Below are 19952 nucleotides of genomic sequence, written 5' to 3'. Positions count from 1 at the left end.
ACCCCATCCTGGACGGAAATGAAACCAGACGTCCTAGTGCCGCCTCCGCCTCCGGGGGACAATGGGGTGCGGCTCCAGGGACAGTGGGGGTCAGGGGGCTCTCAGGGGGGTGAGGGGGTGAAAGCCCAGCCAAGACCCAAGTGGCAGGAAACTCACTGGCTTTGGTCCCCACTCTGATCCCCACTCCCACCGGCTGTGCTCCCCACCCTCTGCCTGGCAGGCTGGCAAGGCTCAGCTGCAGGGCTGCGCCCCTGCCACCCGCGGGCTCAGCCCCTGCAGGGCCCCGGAGCCTCCGCCTGGTGCCAGGGAGGGAGGCGATGCCCGGTCCCTCCGGAGCGGGGGCGGCAAGGGAGGGGGCCGGGCGGGGGGGATGGGAATAGCGGAGGGCGAGGCCGCTGGGCCCACGCAGGTGGCGGGGAGGGAGCCGCGCTCGGAGGGGCGGGGCCTCGGAGGGGAGGGGCGGGCCTCGGAGGGGGCGGGGCGGGGAGAATGGGCGGGGCCTGTCCGCGTCCCCACGTGTCCGGCTCCCGCCTGCCGCCCTGCCCGCCGCTTATAACCCGGGACCCGCGCCGCCAGCGGCCCTGCTCCGCCCGCACCTCCGCCGGGACCGGTAAGATCCCTCCCCTCCGACCCGGACCGGACCCGACCCGGCCGGGACTCCCGGGTCCCGGGCCGCGGGGTGGGAACGGGGACGGGGAGAGGCCGGGTCTGCGGGGCCAGGTCGGGGGGTGAGTCCCCTTCGGGGCGCGGTCCTCCCCGAATGCCCTCTGACCCCGCTCCTCCGCCCCGAGAGGGTGCGAGGGTCCTGGCCTCGCCGCCCTGCTCACCCGCCGGCTGTCTCCTCCTCTTTTCCCGGAGAAACCGGGGGCCATCCACCCATCCCTCCATTCACCCGCCGCCGGACCGCCCGCCGCTGCCGGGGGTGCGGGGGGCGTCTTCCCTGCAGGGCGCCCCCGCCTGTGCCCCTAAAGGGCTGCGTGCCCTGCGCAGGCGGGGTCCCGGCGGGCGCGGGCGCTGGGCACAGGGCACAGGGCGCTGGGCACAGGGCACAGGGCGCTGGGCACAGGGCTGTGGCGCCGGGTGTGGGAGGGGCCGCTCCGCAGGAAATGCCCGCCGTCCGGGTGGCTGTTGCCTTTGGCCCCTGGGGCGGCTGAGCCCGGCGGGAGGGAGGTCATTGTGAAAGGGAGGAAGCTGCTGTCCCATCCCAGCGGGGCTCCTCCTGGGGAGGCCTGACCCCCCTGACTCCCTGACCCGCCCCCCCTTCCTCTCGGCCCGAGGCTCTCCTCCGGCCCGGCCGCCTGGCTGCACGCACATCTGGGCAGGATCAAACCTGCCCGCCCTCCGGGAAGGATCGGATCGGCCGGGCTTGGATCCCTGTCCCAGCCCTGAGGGCAGGGCGTCTACCTGGCGACTGGAACCGCCTCTCCTAGGATTGCCTCAGTTTCCCCCTCCTGTCAGAGCTGCGCGGGCTCAGGACTCGGTGGCAGTGCCTGGGCCCGCTGGCTCACTGTGCCCGGGGCAGTGCCATGCTGGGGGGCCGCACGGGCCACAGGTGCCCTGCCCTCCTGCCTTAGGAGCTGGGCAGAGGCAGAACCTGCTCAGACAGGGGATGGGGACTGGGACGCAGGAGCTGGAGGATCTGCCTTTACGCCCTCCCCCTTCCCCTCGGCCCGCCCCGCCCCCAGCCCGGGCAGGGGGCCTGGTAGGGCTGTGCCAGGGGAAGCCATTCTGCTCTGCTCGGTGCCAGTGAAGGAGGGGTGTGTCCTGCCCGCTGAGTGCCCAGGCTGGGCGGGCACCGGGGACCGTGGAGAAGGAAGGCTGCCCTCACACTGGGCTCCCCAGATGCTCACAGGCGCCCCATCCCCTGCCTGCTGCTCTGGGCTCGGCTGGCTGATAGGGACCAGGGCCCCGGAGCCTGACTTTCGGGGGGCGGGGGGGAGAGAGAGGCCCAGACTAACCTGCTACGCAGGCAGTCATCCCGGGCCTGGGAGGCTGAAAGAGCGGCCGATGCCTGCCAGCGTCCTGCCTGTGGGCACCCGTGTGGAAAGAGCCGCTGGCATGCTGGGAGCCGGGGCTGAGGCTCTGGTCTCTGCAATACTCTGGGAAAAGTGTCTCTCCCAGCCTTGGCACCCTCCGCACTCCTGGGGAGGCCAGGCAGGTCAGTGCTATTAGCAGAATAAACACATGAGTGCATGCACTCCCCCCGCAGCCGGATGCCCCCAGGGGGGTGAGTGATGACATGTATGAACCTCAGGCATCGCAGGGGAGGGCTGGCGCCGAGGTCAAGCCTCCTGCCCGCAGCTTCCTGGCCTGTCATTTGGGAAGAACCCCTCCCCCCACCCCCACCCCCACCCCAAGAACATGCAGGTGAAATGAGTGGGGTCTGACCTGCAACTGTTCAGGCTGAATGTTGACAGCGCCGCCTTGTGGTCAAAGTGGAATTGCAGGCTGACTATCCCATATGGATGAGGGCAGCAAGGAGACAGGAGCTGCCATCCTAGGATGAGGAGATCCCAGAGTCCAGGGGAGTCCCTGTGGCCTGGGTGGAGGGAGGGCTTCCGGCGAATGGCCCAGCTCCGCGGAGCTAGAATGGCGGAGAGGGGTTCCAGAACATTCCCCAGGCTGGAGCACATGGTGGGCGGGATGCAGCGGGACTGTGTTTCTGGAAGCCGTGTAAGGTGAGGGAGAGATCTGTGGTCTCCTGGAGGCCGAGGGACCAGCCCCAGGCAGCCTGCAGTCAGCTGGCTCCTGGCCCAGCACTGCCCGGGCCGGTCCTGGCGCCCGGAAGAGCCTCCAGCTGGCAGTCACACACGTGAACGCCTGCACGGGGCCCGGACACAGTCTCTGCCCCGGTCCTCCGCCCGGCGCTCACATGTCAGAGCATGCGGGTTTCCTCAGCATCGGGCGGGCGCCCCACGGGCCGGTGCTCCCCGGGAGGCCGGGGGGATGGCTCTGGCTGGGGCCTCGGAGGAGGCCCCCGGCCTTTCCCACGCAGGCCAGGCATCTTGTGCTGCCGCCTTCCTCCGGCTGGCGAAGGAGGCTGGGCTGGCACCGGGAGCGGAGGACCCTGCCCCGGGCGGTTCATGTAGGGTGGGGTGGGGTGGGGTGGGCACGGCTGGGGGTGGGTGAGTCTGAGTCGAGCCAGGATCCATGGACACTCCCCCAGGCGGGCAGCCCGGTGCAGAGCCAGAGGGTTGCTGGTTGTGGGGATGGGGAGAGGGAGGCCTGGAGCGTGGGGCGCTTGCCCAGGGCCAGCCGTGACCGGGGGTGGAGAGTCCAGCGGGCACAGGCTCAATGCCCAGCTCTGGGCTCCTCCTCTCTCCTCTTCCCCCGCCCCCTGCATCGCACTGAACCCTTGCAGGCCTGGGGGAGATGGGCTGTTGTGCAGATGAGCAGCTAAAGTAGCTCGAACCCAGGTCCGGAGGGCCCGTTCAGGGCGCTGACTGGCTCCCTGGGCCGGGGCTGCTCTCCCTCCTCCCGGTCTCCCTCCTCCCGGTCTCCCTCCCCCCGGTCTCCCTCCCCCAGGCCTCGGAGGACCTTCCCCAGATGCCGGCGGCAGGAGCAAGGCCAGTGTCTGATTGCGTCATTTCCCCAGGCCTCGCCCAGCTCCTAATCTCCGGTCTCTCTCTCTCTCACACACACACACACACACACACACACACACACTCACACGCACGTTCACGCTCGGATGCCTGCGCCCTGCACACCACTCACCCCCGAGGCGCACAGCCTGGCAGCGGGAGGGTCAGGGCCCTGAGGGAGCCCGCACAGGACTCGGACGTGGCGGGACTGTTAACCCTCTCTCTGTCGGTGAGGGATGATCGCCAGACAGAAGAGGCAGCACTGTCCTGAGTGCTGCCAGCTGCCAGGCGCGGGCCATGGTCCCTGTCCCCACAGGGCTCTGGTGGGGGACGAGGACAGGTAGGACGCGGCATGACCAGTGCTGAGATGGCCCCCGCTGAGGCGAGGTGGGGCCACTGAGGCACAGCATGGCAGACAGAGGTGGAACCGCCCCTCTCCCGCCCTGATGCCCACCCTCCTGGCTCCAGGTGCAAAGGGAGGTGGCAATCAGGGGTGACTCTCGCCCATCCCGGCCACCCGGGTGTCTGAGCTCCCCGCAGGCCCCCAGACCACACCCTGCCCCTGTGCGTCCCTTCCCTGCGCCTCCCGGGAGCCGGGCCGGTAGCCTTGTGCTTACACGTCTGGCTGGTCTGGGTTTCCATCCTGGCTCTGCCTCTGCCCAGCCAAGCGTGGTCTTTAGCCTGAGCCTCTGTTTCCCTGTCTCTAACACGAGGTAACACACGTGGACTGCTCAGTGTGTAATAGACGTGTTTATTATCTTTTTTTAAATGTGTTTTACTGGTTTCAGAGAGAGGAAGGGAGAGGGAGAGAGAGAAATATCCACGATGAGAGGGAATCACTGATCGGCTGCCTCCTGCACGCCCTCTGCTGGGGATCGAGCCCGCAGACCAGGCCTGTGCCCTTGACTGGGAATCACACCGTGACCTCCTGGGTCATAGGTCGACGCTCAACCACTGGGCCTCACTGGCGGGCCACGTGTCCATTATCATGATTGGGCGATGGTTTCAGTGGTGCTCGGAGGTGTTTATTATTATCGAATGCCCTCAATATATATATGCAGTTTATTGTCTGAATATGCAACAGGGTGGGGGAGGGGCAGGTCCCTCGAGACAGCCAGGCCATCCGCTGTCCGCCCTGCTCTGCCTCAGTGGGCCCACCAGGCCCCGGACGTGGCCCATCACCGCACAGGCTATGCTGTTTTCCAACTGCCCTCGTGTGCCCCGTCCCAGGCACACACCTCCCCACAGCTGCCCGCGCAGCCTGGCTGCTAAAGGGAGTTCTAGTGGCTGGAAAGCTAGTTTAGGGCCTCTGCCACACACACACACACACACACACACACACACACACGACAGAGGCTGCTGCGCCTGGAAACTGAGCGGCGTTTGGTGTTTGCTTCTGCAGAGTGGATCGCCAGGCAGTGACGACAGATTCCAGAAGCCAGGAACCCACACCTTCACCCAGGTACCTCCTGCCGCCCTCCGCCCTCCGCCCTCCACCCTCCACCCTCCTCCCTCCTCCTTAACGGTCTGTTGTGTGGCTGAGTTGCCATGGCACCTTTGCGGGCCCCAGGGGCGGTGCCTGGCCAGTGGTTGAATGGCCAGTGGAGGGGAGAGTTGTGGGTATCGATCAGACCCACCCCCAGCCTCCCTGTCCTGAGAGGCCTTCTCTGCCAAGTCCGAAGGGCAGCAGGGACAGGAGGGACGTGGGCCCCGGGCTGGCGGGGGGGCGGGGGGCAGGGGGCACCATGAGACTGAGGCACTGCAGATCCAGGGGCCACACTTCACCTCCAGGCAATGGGCAGGGTTCAGGCGCCTGCGCCCTGGTGCTGATGGCGGAGCGTGGAGGGGGGTGGCTTCAGGAATGGGGCGTCCTCAGCTGGCCCTGGCGATGGCGAACGTCTTGGCAGCTTGTGCGGGATGAGGCTGCCCAGGCGGAGGCTGGGGGTTTGGGGGACTAGGGGGTGGGACAGAAGGGCGCTGTTGGCCGGGGCTGGCGGGCGGGCAGACCCATCCATCCTCTCTCCCTCCGTCCCTCCAGACATGTCCGGCAAAGGCTCCGTGGTGCTGGCCTACAGTGGCGGCCTGGACACCTCCTGCATCCTCGTGTGGCTGAAGGAGCAAGGCTATGACGTCATTGCCTACCTGGTGAGGAGGCGCCGAGGGCCTGCCCTCCTGCCCGCCGCCCCCAGCTGCCCGCGGCTCCCCGTCATTCCCCGCCCGCCCCCCGCCCCCCCCCCCAGTCTGTCCGGACTGTGGGGCACGCTCCCTGCCCCGCCTCCCTTTCTCCCCATGAACGGAGCGTCCGGGCGCCCCAGGCCTGGAGGGGTCCCCCAGCGCACAGAGCAGCCGCCCTCCTGGGGGCTCCCCTGAGCAGGACCCGGGCCAGCCTGCAGCCACGTCTGTCGGGGCGGGGGCCCAGGACCTGGAGTCAGGCTGGGGCCTGGGCACAGGCCGCCCTGCCGCCCGCTGGCCTCCGTGACGGTCAAGTGGCTGCACTTGGCTGGGACGTGAGCTGGGGAGTTGTCCTGGCTTGGGGGGGACGGGGCGGGAAGGGAGAGAGAACAGGAAGAGATAGATGGTTCAAGGGCAACCTTTGACCTTGAAGGCAGCGTTCGCAAATGTTTCGGCCCAGCGGCCGGTGCTGCCCAGGGCCAGGCCTGGCCAGGCCTCCCCCCACAGTGGCAGCTCCTGGGAATATTCGGGTTCTCCACGCCCTGGCTGGTGCCCTCTCCCCGCCCTGGGGCCCAGCCTCCGAGGGAAACCCCTCGTGTGAGAGCTCTTGCCCGGGACTCACCCAGGGGCTGCTCCGTCCCCGGCTGACGGGCCTCTGCTCCCGCCCCCCAGGCCAACATCGGCCAGAAGGAGGACTTCGAGGAAGCCAGGAAGAAGGCGCTGAAGCTCGGGGCCAAAAAGGTACCATGTAGGGGCAGGGCTGGGCCGGAGTGGGGTTTGGACCTGGGGGTGGGTGGGGGGCAGGAAGGTAGCAGTGGGCCTTCTGCTCCAAAGCTCCTTGTCCCCCCTGCTCCCTTCTGATTGGTCCTCCTGCTTCCAAGAGGGAAATAACTCCCTTCCAGGGGTGTGAGTACTTACTCCTCCACCCAGCCACCTCCCATCCATCCACCCATCCTGTCCTCATCCACTCACCCATCCGCCCTTCCACCTGTCCATCCCTCCTGTATCCGCACCCATCCACCCATCCTCTCCTCCTCCACTCACTCATCCACCTGCCCATCCACTCACCCATCCACCCTTCCATCTGCCCATCCACCTGTCCATCCCTCCTGTATCCGCACCCATCCACCCATCCTCTCCTCATCCACTCACCTATCCGCCCTTCCATCTGTCCATCCACTCACCCATCCACCCTTCCATCTGCCCATCCTCCTGTCCATCCCTCCTGTATCCGCACCCATCCACCCACCCTCTCCTCCACTCACTCATCCACCTGCCCATCCACTCACCCATCCACCCTTCCATCTGCCCATCCACCTGTCCATCCCTCCTGTATCCGCACCCATCCACCCATCCTCTCCTCCACTCACTCATCCACCTGCCCATCCACTCACCCATCCACCCTTCCATCTGCCCATCCTCCTGTCCATCCCTCCTGTATCCGCATCCATCCACCCATCCTCTCATCCACCTGCTCATCTTCCCTGTCATCTGCCCATCCACTCATCGGCCCTTCCATCTGCCCATCCGCCTGTCCATCGGTCCTCTATCCGCACCCACACACCCATCCTCCCATCCGTTCAGCTGCCTCAGGAAACTCCAGCTGAGCTCGCACACTGGCTCAGCATCTGTGTGGCGTGCAGGCCCTGTGCCGGGTGCGGGCCCACATGGTGAACGGGCACGTGGTCCCTGCTCGCCTGGGCTCACCGTACAAGTGTGAGCCCCTCCCTGGGTTGGGGGGGCGTCCCTGGCACCCAAACCAGAAGCAGGTCCCTCTGCAGGGCACATGTAACTCGCTCTGGAAGGCAGCCCGTGTGCTGTGTGTCCCACATTCCCTATTCCATGGTAGAGATTCAGCAAAAGGAGCCCTCGGGATTCTTCCAGACCCTCATCATGCCGCTGGCCCTGTAGGGAAGGCGGAAGGCCGTGGAACACCACGCCCACCTGTGCTCGGGGTGCGCGCTGCTGCCTGCCATGGCTTTTGCACGTGATGATTGCATCATGGTAGCAAAGGTTTCCGCTCAGGGCCTCCCAGAAAGGGTCTTGGGGACCCCCCGGGTGACCATTTTGAGAGCCATTCCTCTAGATCAGGGGTCGGCAAACAGCGGCTCTGTTGACTGATGAGTTTGCCGGCCACTGCGTGCCGTAAGGCATCACCCTTACCCAGCAGTGTTGACTTCAGGTTAAAGACATCAGTGCATTGTTAAAATCTTTAAGTGTTTTTCCCTAGCAGTAGTCGGCAAACTCATTAGTCAACAGAGCAGCAAACCTCGGCTGGAGAGCCGCATGTGGCTCACGAGCCGCAGTTTGCCGACCACGGCTCTAGATCGGGCTTGTGGCTGGCTGGCCTGTGCATTGCAGGATGCCCGCCAGCATCTCTGTCCTCTGCCCGCTCAATGCCAGAGCCCCTGCCCAACCCGAACCAAAACCATCTTTGCGCCTTGCCAGCCGACCCTGGGGACAGAGTCATCGCTGGCTTGTGTGGATGGCAGCTCTCTACGGCTCTGGATCTTACCGTGTTTCCCCGAAAATAAGACATCCTCCAAAAATAAGACCTAGCGCAACTTTGGGAGAAAAAATTAATATAAGACACTGTCTTATTTTCGGGGAAACAGGGTAGGTGGCAGCTGAGCTTCATTTCAGGCCCAGAATGCCGTGTGTGTGAGGAGGGATGGAAGGGCCACAGTAGTTTCCGTGGGATGGTGTATCCGGATTGATTAACAATGTCTGCCCCGAGTACAGGACAGAGAGTGAGGGTATGGCAGGCTGGGATTGATTAGCGATGCCAGAGGCGCAGCTCGCCAGGGCCCATTAGTCGTGTCCGCCTTAGACGCAGACCGTGCACGTCGCGGGGGGCTCTGCCTCCTGACTGGGCCCCCTCGCTGAGCCTCCCGCCCCCGGGCTCCCCCAGGTGTTCATCGAGGACGTGAGCAAGGAGTTTGTGGAGGAGTTCATCTGGCCCGCCGTCCAGTCCAGCGCGCTGTACGAGGACCGCTACCTCCTGGGCACCTCCCTGGCCAGGCCCTGCATCGCCCGCAAGCAGGTGGAGATCGCCCAGCGGGAGGGCGCCAAGTACGTGTCCCACGGCGCCACGGGCAAGGTGAGACAGGGCGGGCCGACGGGGGGCCGGGCGGAGGGCGGGGGCCGGGGCCGCGGAGGGAGGGAGGGAGGCACAGGCGCCGGGTGACAGGCAGATGGCCCTGGATCGCGTGTGGGTGTCCCCATAGCTGCCCGGGGCACAGCGGACGGGCTGGATAAGAGGAATCGTACTAGTACGTGCATTTCCACATGATGTCACCCCATTTGGCCAGCTTGAGGCTGCGCGTGGGGGACATTGCCTCTGGCCAGTCACAGAGCATGCGTCGCCACCTGTGTAGTAGAAAGGGTCAGAAACCCCGAGTTAGCAGAGGCTCAGGGCCTGGCTCCCCGGCTTTCACGCGGTGTAACTTCACCCCGTAGATAACATGGGACCAGCTCCGGGTCGGTGGGGAGTCATGAGTAGGTTGATCCCAATAGCGTGCTCAGCGTTCAATGACAGGGATGTGCCCTGATCGTACGATTATCAGGCCTGGCCTAGGGGCTCCTGCAGGCAGAGGACTGCCAGTGAGAACAATGGTCAGCGCAGAATAACGACTCTTCTGTCCACGCTGCAGTGAGCTGGCAGTGAGATCCCCGTTCCAGGGGGTGTTGGAGGTGAGAGCAGGAGACCAGGCTCTGCAAAGGCTCCTGCCGGGAGAGGGTCCCTCCTCAGGACTGAGGGCGGGTGGCACTCAGGGCTGGTAGACTGAGCGGGTGAGTGTGTGAGGGGTCTGGCCAAGGCTTGAGTGGCTCTTGGGGTCCAGAGAGAGACCCCGAGAGTAGTAACCCACACGCATTAGCCAGGAGCAGCTGTGTGCGCTGCTCCGTTTGGCCACCAGAGGGCCCCACAGGCTTGTATTTGAGACCTTCTGGGGCGGACCCTGGAGGAAGCGGCTGAAGAAGGAGGCGGAGGCCCAGGGGCCTCTGGTCCTCAGCCTGGTTCCGGGGGGCTGTGGCTCTGAGAACAGCACCCTCTGCAGCAGTTGTGTGGCCCCTTGGGACCTGGGGCTGTCCCTGCAGTTGATATTCAGTGTCCCAAAGAGGAGCACCCAGACTTGGGACATCTCTGGGGGCCTCCACGGCCAGCACAGTCCAGAAAATTATAAATGTGTGGGCCGGCGAGCCCAGCCCCTGCAGGGCTGAGGGCGGGCTGGCTGGGGCGGGCATCACCCATCAGGATGGGAGCCCAGGCCGCGGGAACAGACTCTGCAAAGGCCTGGAGCCAAGAGGCAGCTTCCCACCCAGGCCCTGCCTGGTGGCACCTGGTACAGAGGTCAAGCTGGGGTCCCTCCCTCCACACCCCGCGGAGGCCCTGACCCGGCCCCCCTCCCAAATTGCTGCACAGAAGCCGGATGGCTCTTCCGGGGCCGCCTCCTTCCCACCGGTTTTGGGAAAGAAGCCTGGAAATCTGAGCCGCAGACTCGGGCAGGCGCCGAGAGCAGGGGTTTGGTAAATGGCGCCATCTGCAGGGCTGGGAGCAATGGGCCCCTCCCTCCCAGCCCTGGCAGCCACGGTGGGTGCCGCACCCACACATCAACACGCCTGCATGTGTACCCGCACACGGATGCACACCGTGTGTGTGTGACGGCTCTGCCCGGCCGCCGGGGTGCTGCCAGGGGCTAGCCTGGGTGCGGGTCCTGGGGGAGGGGGTGGAAGGACCCAGTGGGCCTCGGACCCGGTCTGGGGCAGAGTGTGAACCGAGGCCACCTGTTGGCTGCTGGCGGGTCTGGCTCTGGAACAGATGGGCGTCCCCGGCGGGCAGACACCGGCCGGGGCCTGGGGAGGAGGCAGCAGCACCATTGTCCCAGGGAAATGTGATGCCGTGGGCACGGGTCCCGGGATGTGCGACACCAGAGCTCTCCCGGACAGACAGGCTGCCCGTTATGGTAGCTCCCGCCTGGCCCCCGGCCCCTGCAGTTCTCCCAGGAGGCGCCAGGGCGGCGCTGTCTCCTGCTGCTGAGCTGATGGGAGAGGGAGGGGGTGCTGGCAGCCTTTGTCCGCGGGGTCTGGGCTGTGCGGCGGGGCCAGCTCCGGGCGGCCTCTCCCGTCATCGTCGTCAGTGTCCAGGACAATGTCCCCTCACTGGGGTTCGGGGACCTCCCCTCCCTGCAGAGGACACGGAGAGGCAGGGACCCACACGGGGTGGGGGGCAGGGGGCCAGTGCTTTCCACCTCTGCGCCTCAGTTTCCCTTTATTCAGAGGAGCCGAGGAGCAGAGGGCCTGGGCAGCGAGCTGGTCCCACCCTCCCTCCCAGCCGGAAGCTGAGGCTCAGAGGAGGCGGATCCCGATGGTGTGGGGGTGGGAGGGAGGGAGGGCAGGTCACAGCATCGAGCAGCCGGGCAGGGCCACACAGGCGGGTCCTTCGGGAAGGGGCTGAGGGGTGGGCAGCTCTCACACCCTGCACACACGTGTGCCCCCAGAAGTGTGCGTCCCTGCCAGGCACCTGGACATGCGTGCCCTCCACCTCACCACATGCCCACACATACATGTGCAGCATCTCACTGAGTCTGCTGTGTTTCTGCATCCCCTCACCCCACCCCTGCCCACGCTGACACAGGCAGTCATGGCCTCACCACACGCGGGCACAGGGCACCCGACCTGCGCGCCGGCTCGGCTCTGCGCTCGAGACCTGGCTGCTGAGGGGCAGGAGCTGCGTTCCTTCTCCGGAAAGCCACTTCCATCCTCACAGCCGCTCTCGGGCCCGCCCCAGGAAGCTCTGAGAGAGCGGCCAGCCACCGGCACCGAGCAGCCCACGCGGCTCACACCCATACACACACGCACACACACACACACACACCACACGCCGTCCCCACACCCAGCTGTGGTCACACACACACACACACACACACACAGTCCCCACACCCAGCTGTGGCTACACACACACACACACACACACACACACGCCCAGCTGTGGTTACACACGCACACACACACACACACACACACACCACACGCCATCCCCACACCCAGCTGTGGTTCCTGACACACACACACACACACACACACACACACGCCACACGCCGTCCCCACACCCAGCTGTGGTCACACACACGCCACACACCGTCCCCACACCCAGCTGTGGTTACACACACACACACACACACACACACACGCCACACACCGTCCCCACACCCAGCTGTGGTTACACACACACACACACACACACACACACACCCAGCTGTGGTTACACACACACACACACACACACACACACACCCAGCTGTGGTTACACACACACACACACACACACACACACACACACCCAGCTGTGGTTACACACACACACACACCCAGCTGTGGTCCCTGACCGCCCTGTTCTGCGTTCCAGGGCAACGACCAGGTCCGGTTTGAGCTCACCTGCTACTCGCTGGCCCCCCAGATCAAGGTAAGAGTTGCTCTCAGGGGCGGGGCCTGGTCCTGGGAGGCGCCGGGACAGGGACAGGGCACCTGAGCCTCCGGGGGTGGGGGCGCCCTTACTCCCACAGAGGGTGCCCCCCTCACACCGCTGCCCGTGGACACACGCCCTCCCCAGGGGCTGCCCAGGTTCAAGGCTTGTCTAGTTCAAACCCTCAGGGCTCCGCTGGGGAGACGGAGGCCCAGGGGCAGGACCTGCCTGGGGACACACGGCCTCCTGCCGTGGAGCCTGGGCCTCTGGAAACCCACCCCGACGTGAGGGGCCGTCCTTCCCTGCCTAACAGGCGCCCGGGACTGCGTCCTCTGGGGGGCAGGGGGAGGCCCCGGGACCATCGGAGTCTCCGGCCCCCCAGCAGCGAGGCCAGCTGGTGCTCCGGGGCGGGGAGGGCCCGCGGCAGGGCCCCCGGTCTGACCCCTCGCCCCTGCCCCCAGGTCATCGCCCCCTGGAGGATGCCCGAGTTCTACAACCGCTTCCAGGGCCGCAGCGACCTGATGGAGTACGCCAAGGTAGGAGCCTGCCTCCGGGCCTCGCCCGCTGCTTCCCGTCCTGCGTCCCTCGGGGGACAGACAGCCGGGGGTGGGAGCCAGGCTGTTCTCTGCCCCTCGTTACCTGGCGGCTAACGGTCCCCCGGGCCCTCCCGCGGGCAGGCAGGCCCGCCGAGGAGCCGCGGCCCCCGAGGCCGGCCCAGCCAGCCCTTTTGAAGTACAAGTTGCAATAAAACATATTAGAAGTTTTACATCGAGATCCTTAGCCTCTCCCCGGGGGACCTTTCTTTTTAGCGACGCGGTGGCAGCGCCTGACAAACAGCCTCCATCAATCAGACCAGAAAATTGCCCGGGTTTTAAATAGCAGCCGCCCGGCCGGCCGTGCTGCGCGCCCCCCGCCGGCCGCCGGGTGCCACGTGGCGGGGACGCGGGGGACGCGGCCTGGCCCGCCGCCGGCTCCCCATTACGGCGGCGTGCTCGGGGAGAGGCCGCCATCTGCTGCTTTATGGTGAAGAGGGAGTTTACAAGAGCAGGCCCATATGTTGCCAAACAAACCGTCAAACAGCGGAGCTCTTCAGGGAGCGGCTTGGCGAGGCCTCGGGTCTCCCCGATCGGACGGGATCGGGGGCGCGTCATCTCTGAGAGTGACGGATTGGAGCCCCCGCCCGCCCGTCCCTGTTCGCACGCCCGCCGTCCGGGTTCGAGACCGGGCCGGGCTGGTCCACCTGAGGCTTCCCACATAAAATGCTCAGCCCCAAGCCCGCTAGCTGGCTCCGGGGCCCCCAGCAGAGCAGAGGTGAAATGCAGGGGGTCGCTGTCCCGCCCCCGTCCAGGCTAGGGGGAGGCACTGTGCTCAGCCTCCATCCCAATGGAAAGGTTGCCCGGAAAGCCAAGCCCGGGTCCCCCCACCAGCCCTCCCTCCTCCCTCCCTCCCTCAGAGGCCGGTCCCTCCTCCTGGTGGGGGGCAGTGTCCCTGCGCCCAGGAACCGGCCAGAAGGACTGAGCAGCAGCCAGGCTTTGTCCGAAGCCAGAGCCGGGCGGGACCCAGGGCTGTGAGAAGCCCTGCTCCCCGGACGCCAGCGCCGAGCCCGAGGCCGCGGCCGCCCTCGCCAGGCCGGGCACCGCCCTCAGCAGGGCCTCCTCCTCCTCCCTGTCGCCATCGCCTTTTCATTTTTCAGTGTATATTTTCACTGATTTCAGAGAGGCAGGGAGAGGGGGCGAGAGAGAGAAATGATGAGAGAATCATGGATCTTTTGCCTCCTGCACGCCCCACACCCAGGATCGAGCCTACAACCCGGGCATGTGCCCTCGACCGGAATAGAACCGTGACCCCAACCACTGAGCCACGCCAGCCAGGCTCACCATCTTCCTTTTTTTTTTTTTTTTTTTTTTTTTAGATTAAGGTATTACAAATGTGTCTTATCTCCCCATTGTCCCCCCCCACCCACCCCCCAGCCCTGCCCTCACCGTCACCCCCTGTTGTCTGTGTCCATCGCTGATGCTTATTTGCATGCATACAGGTCCTTTGGTTGGTCTCGGCCATCTTTCTATTTTAGCCAGCCTTTGAGTTTGGCGCCGGGCGGCACTCTGTGTACACGTGGACGATGGCTCGTGTCCTCGAGGGCACTGAGTGTCCTGGGGGCGGGGGTGGAGGGACATCAGACAGAGAGAGGGGCGGGAACACAGAGTCTCTGGTCAGGGACTGTCACTATTTTGGGCTTTTGTGGTGCTGCCACCCTGTTCTCTCCTCCCTCCCTCCCTCCCTCCCTCCCTCCCTCCCTCCCTCTCTCCCTCTCTCTCTCCCTCTCTCCCTCTCCCTGCCCTAGGCCCAGCAGGAGAGAGAGCCTCCACCCTCAGCACAGGCCCAGCGGCCACTGGTTCCCGGCCCGCAGCCCGGCAGGGTTCGGGCTGCACGGCGCCCGGGCCCTCTGCTGGGGAGAGCTCAGGACTCTGGGCAGCTTGGGGGGACCAGGCTGCCCCCCGCATGGAGCGGCCCTCCCCTTCTAGGTGGTTTAAAGGGAAGAACAAAACATTGCAGCGTGGACGCCAGTTTTGGCCTCATTTCTTTTGAGATTCCCTCCTTCCCTCCCTGGGATTGAGGGCTGAGCTGCACCAGGAGAGATGGGGGTGATGCCGGTGGGACCCCGTGGTCCTGGGCCTCTGAGCTTCTGGAACCAGCCGTGCTGACGGGCTCGGGGACAGAGGGTCCGTCTTGCTGGCTTAGGCGGCCAGCCCTGGCCTGAGCTGCCTCCCGTGGCAGGAAGCGGGGAGGGAGAGCAGAACATGCTGAGGCGCTGGTGCCCGGGGTCCGCCAGGGAACATGGGGCCCTCAGGGGACCCGCCTCATCTTTCACCCCAAAGGCCGAGGGAGGGGCCCCTTCAGAGCGCCGCCAGCAGCCCCCCAGGTCGGCCCTTAGCCATGGACTGTCCACTGGGGAAGGAAGCACAGACATACCAGGAGGGATGGGGGTGCTGCCTGGGCTGTTCCTCTTCGGGATTTCGGGGTGCTTCAGGGGCCCTGGGAGTGTAAGTCCAGAATGTTCCAGAAGGAACCTGTGAATTCAGCGTCCACTCCACAGCATCCCGGAAGCTCTGTCTTGCAGCTGGTGGGGGGGCGGGGGGGAGACACTGCGAGGCTCCGGGTCTTGCTTGGACAAAGGGGCCAGCGTTTGGGGCTGGCAGTGACCTTGAAAAACACCGAGGCGGCCGGCCCGGCCCCCCCCTCCCCTTGGCTCCCAGCTCCCTCACCCTGTCCTGTCTCCGACCCACAGCAACATGGCATCCCCATCCCGGTCACCCCCAAGAGCCCGTGGAGCATGGACGAGAACCTCATGCACATCAGGTACGGCATCGCCCGTCCGCGGGGCTGCCCGCGCGGGGGCGCCTGCCGGGCGGGCCGGGGTGTCCGGGCGGCCGGACAGGGAGTCGGGGAGGGCAGGCCACGTCGGACCCACTTGTTCCAGCGCCCCTGAGCCCTGCTGGGTGCCCGGCGACGCGGCGCCGGCCTCTGGGGGGTGCTTTGGAGGTGAATCCTCGGGTGCGGCGGGAGCAGCAGAGAGCGGGGAAGAGCACGGGAAACAGAGGGAACAGCCTGTGTGAGGCCCCTGACAGGGAGCCCTGGGCCTGTGCCCCCGAAGACAGAGTTCCCGGCCCTGTCCTGCCGCCTGCGGCGCCCACAGGTGTGCCAGGCAGCTGGGCCAGGATGTGCCAGGCAGCTGGGCCCAGGCTGTGCCGGGCGAGGCCGGCCGAGGCTGCCCCGGCAGAGAGGAGGGCAGGCCTGACCTGTGTCCTGGGTGGGGGTGTCAGGGTATAGCCATGTTCCTCGGTCCCTCCCCGGTAACTCTGTCTTCCGTTCCCCTCGGCAGCTACGAGGCCGGGATCCTGGAGAACCCCAAGGTAAGCCGCCCCCTGCCCTGCGCCTGTGCGGAGGGATGTGTTTGTGCCTAATTGAGATTTCACGGGGGCGGGCTTGGGGCCGAGGCCGCGCCCTGCCCGTGTTCGCGGCCCTCCCCGCCGGGCCCCCCTCTCCCGCCCCTCCCCGCTGGCCGCCCCCGCCACGCTGCATTCTGAGGCTCCCCACCCCGCACTCTCTCTAATGGCCGCTGGGTGAATAGGGGAGGAAATATTTCAGGGCCGCGTGGAGAGAGGGTGCGATTGTGCGGCCATAAAGAGACAATTAGGCAGATGAGACACTTGTGGGAGGGCCTAGCCGGTGCCAGCGGCTCTCAGGCCACGGCTGCCTCCCTGGGAGGCGGGGGGATCAGAGCCCCGGACCCACACGTCTGGGTGTGCGCCCCACGCCTGCAGGCAGGCCGCCCCGTCCCTGTCCCCGGCCTTCCCGGCTGGGCCTTCCCTTGGAAGTTTAGGGTTTCTCTCCCGGGGCAGTCCCCTTTGTATGACCCTGTGCACCGTGGGAGTGGGGGAGGCAGGGTGAAATCTATCTGCGAAGAGAAAAACCTCTTTGTCCCCGAGGGACCGTGTCTCCAGCCCCGGCTGAGCCCACTCCGGGGGCTGGTTTGGGGCTGGGGCTGCTCAGGCAGCTGGGTCTGGGGGTCCAGGAAGGCCAGCTGGAAGGGAGGTGCCCGGGGTGTTGGGTGCAGGGAGAGCTGGATCCCTGCCGGGGACTCCAGCATGGCTGCCCAGGCCTCTGGTCTGCCTTGGCGCCAGGGCGGCAGGTGCCAGCGGTTGCTCAGGAGCCGGGCCTGGGTCCAGCATTCCTCTCGCTCGCTTTCCCCGGTCCCGCTGTGAGCACCCTGGCCGCGTGGACGAGGGAACCGAGGCCCCGCCAGCAAGTAGGTGCCAGATCGCCTCGTCGCAGGAGCGGGCCCTCTGGCCCCTGGTTCCCCCACTGCCCACAGCGCCCCCACCCCTCTCTGTCGCTCAGACAGGCTGTGCCCTGTCCCCTGGAGGCTGACGGCCCCGTGAGGCTGCTGCCTGCTGGCCACAGGGTTTCCAGTTCATGCTCTGCTGACCCCACGACACTGGGGGCGGCCACCCCTCATTAGCCAGTCACTCCGCGCCGAGCGGGCAGAGCAGCCTCCAGGCAGGGTGCCTCCCGCCCGCAGGCCCCGAGCATGCTGGGAAGGCGCTCCCCTGGGGACAGGCGCAGAGCTGGGAGCGGCAGTGGTGGGGTGCACGCCCCTGTGTGACCGGCAGCCCCCCGCCTCCTAGGCCTCCCTCCTGTCCGGTGAGGACGGCGGGCGGAGAGGTCAGCATCCGAGAGGGTCTTCCCGAGGACTCCGCCCCCCTGGCAGGGCGGGAAGGCTCTTGTGTGGGTCCCCGGGATCAGAGCCCGGGTTTGAACCCTCGCCTGCTTCCATTGCTCTGCAGCCTCTGAGCCTCTGGCTGCTCGTGCGCACAGTGGGAAGCCACAGCACCGCCCTACTGAGCCACCCAGTGCCACCGGCCTGCCCGGGGTACGGGGCATGGCCTCAGCCCTGGAGCTGGGGGTCCGCGCCCCCCCCCCAGGCCACTGAGAACCTTTGGGGGAAGGGGTCCCCGTCCCCTTTCATCAGGACAGGCCGGGCCTGGTGGGCCCCCGGGGACCCCATTCCCGCTGCGGCGCATGGAGCAGCCGGCCCCCTGCAGGGTGAGGCCGTGCTGGCGGCTGCTCCAGGCCCCCCAGCCCCTCCCGCGTCTCTGGGCCTGATGTGCGTGGGGGGGCGGTTATCCTCCGATCCCAGCAGCGAGGAGGCAGCGGTGAGGGGCCTGGGAGGCCCCTCGGGAGGCGCTGGGGAGGCAGGCTCAGGGGGACGGCCCCCTCCCCCTCCCCGAAAAGAGCCGGGACCTGTCGGAGGAGGGTTCGCAGGCAGATGGCGGAGCCATTTTCTGCCTCCGTGAGGGCTGATTGAAGAGCAATGAGGCAGCTAATGCGGAGAAAGATAGAAATTTACTTGCTTTAACTCCATCGGGCCCCGGAGAAAGCACGCATTCAGCGCGGGCCGCCGCGCTGACGGGTGAATGCGCCTCGGCGGCATCGATCATGCCTCTACATCATGGTTCAGTTCATGGGCCATTTGCTCCAATCTCTGCTCCCCGGCCTGCTGCATGCTTTCTTTCGCCGCTCCCCCGGCCCCCCACCCCTCACCCCCTCCCTCTCTCTTTTTTCCTTCACTGCCCCCCCCAGCAGCCCCCTCCCCCCAGATGACATTGGAAGTGAGCCCTCCCGCTGGGTGGATAAATAGCCGGTATTGATACTCAGCTACAAACTATTTGTCATTTGAACTGGGCTTTGAGGAGGCAGAGCCTGAGCCACCTTGGGATGCAAAGCAAATGTCACTTGGCCTCTAGTTAGTTATGTTCATTAATTGGCGCTGTCGGGGTGTCGGGGTGTCGGGAGTCGCCAGCGGCTGCCTCCTGCTTCCACCGTGGCGTGCTGGGGCGCCGTCCTTGGGGTCTCCCGCCCTCTGCCCCCCATCCTGTGGCCGGAGAGTGACAGGCAGAGGGCGGGCACAGCGGGGTGGAGGTGGGAGGGAGGAGGGCTTGGGTGCAGGGTTCTGGGTGCTCCGTGCTGGCACCCAGTTTGAGCTCAGCCTGGACGGGGGGATGAGGGAGCCAGAGAGGAGCCTGGGGTGAGTGAGGAGAGGCCGCTGAGTCGTGTGGTCGCCCAGGATCCCAAGTTCGGGTTCACTTGCCCAGGATGGCGGTCAGGGGGCCGGGGAGCATGTCTCTGTGCCCCCCAGCTGCCCGCCCCCGTGGCTGCCGCGCCGCGGTCTCTGGCCACGGCCCTCGTGCTGCTGCTCAGCCCTCAGGTCACTGACACGGCAGGGAACGGCATGGGTGGTGGAGGGAGCACTGGACAGGGAGTCCAGACTCCCCGGACGCTCCCACACCAGTGGGGCCGGGCAGTCTGGTCTGAACAGTCCCTTCTTTGTCCTTGGCTTTCTCTCTGTCCACGGCGACATCGGGCTGGGGGCCTCGAGGACTCGCTTCCCATGGCAGTTCGTACCCGTGGTGGGTTTGGGGTCCCTGTTCCCGCCCCACCCACGGACACGGTCAGGAACGCGGCTGGCCGCACGTCACATGACGCTTTGGCGGTGCCAGGGGTCCCAGCGGGCCCCGGGGGAGCTCAGGAGGAGTGCCCAGGACTGAGGGGCTTCTCGGGGGTGGGGGTGGGGCCTGGGGTGGTCCTTCCCCCTTCCAGAGTGCCCGCGGGTGCTCTGAGAGCCCCCCTGTCCTTCCCACCTGCAGAGCGGGGGCAGCGGGCACCACACTGGCATTTTTCTGGGTGATTTCCGTGGCCAGGAAAGGCTGCCATCCTACGTGTGCGGAGGCCGAGGCCCAGCGGGGGAAGCCGCTCCCCAAGGCCCCAAGCCTGAGGCCTAGACCCACCACCCTGAACCCCGCACATGTTTGCTGAGGACCCCGAGGGCTCCCCCCCCCCCCCCGCCCTGGCTGCAGCCCGGCCCCTCCCCCTCAGCCTCTGTGCCTTCCTCTGCAGATGGGGTCACTGTGCTCGGCCTCCTTCCCGGGGCCGGGGAGGACCGGAGAGAGGCTGTGCTTGGGAAGGGGAAGCCAAGGTTGGGGGGCTGCACCTCCCCGGGTGTCACAGATGGGCAACAGCCGGGCCTGGGGTGCCCACAGCCGGCCGGGAGCAGCCAGGCCCATGAGCCACGTCCCCCGGCACTGCATCCCAGCCAGAGCCCGGGGAGGGGGGCAGGTGTGGGGAGCCGAGGCCTCGGGGACAGGAGGGAACGTGGAGAGTCCCAGGCAGCCAGCCGC

At 66.5% G+C, this 19952-nt stretch overlaps 1 protein-coding gene across 3 annotated transcripts in view; it reads left to right on the top strand.

The window, feature by feature from the left end:
• Window positions 1-518: 518 nt before the first annotated feature.
• ASS1 (argininosuccinate synthase 1) overlaps window positions 519-19952 on the top strand; it is a 40849-nt gene continuing 21415 nt past the window's right edge. The window contains exons 1-9 of one of the 3 annotated variants that reach the window (XM_084899796.1): window positions 519-610; window positions 4984-5043; window positions 5620-5726; window positions 6426-6494; window positions 8665-8853; window positions 12160-12216; window positions 12678-12752; window positions 15503-15573; window positions 16097-16127. In XM_084899796.1, the coding sequence (XP_084755922.1) occupies window positions 5622-5726; window positions 6426-6494; window positions 8665-8853; window positions 12160-12216; window positions 12678-12752; window positions 15503-15573; window positions 16097-16127 (597 nt within the window). In that variant the 5' untranslated portion in view covers window positions 519-610; window positions 4984-5043; window positions 5620-5621. The other 2 variants (XM_084899797.1, XM_084899798.1) reach the window with 2 other exon arrangements.

The sequence above is a fragment of the Pipistrellus hanaki genome (assembly GCF_964339955.1).
Source record: "Pipistrellus hanaki genome assembly, chromosome: 11".
Lineage (NCBI taxonomy): Eukaryota > Metazoa > Chordata > Mammalia > Chiroptera > Vespertilionidae > Pipistrellus > Pipistrellus hanaki.
This window is presented reverse-complemented; position numbering and strand designations above follow the sequence as displayed.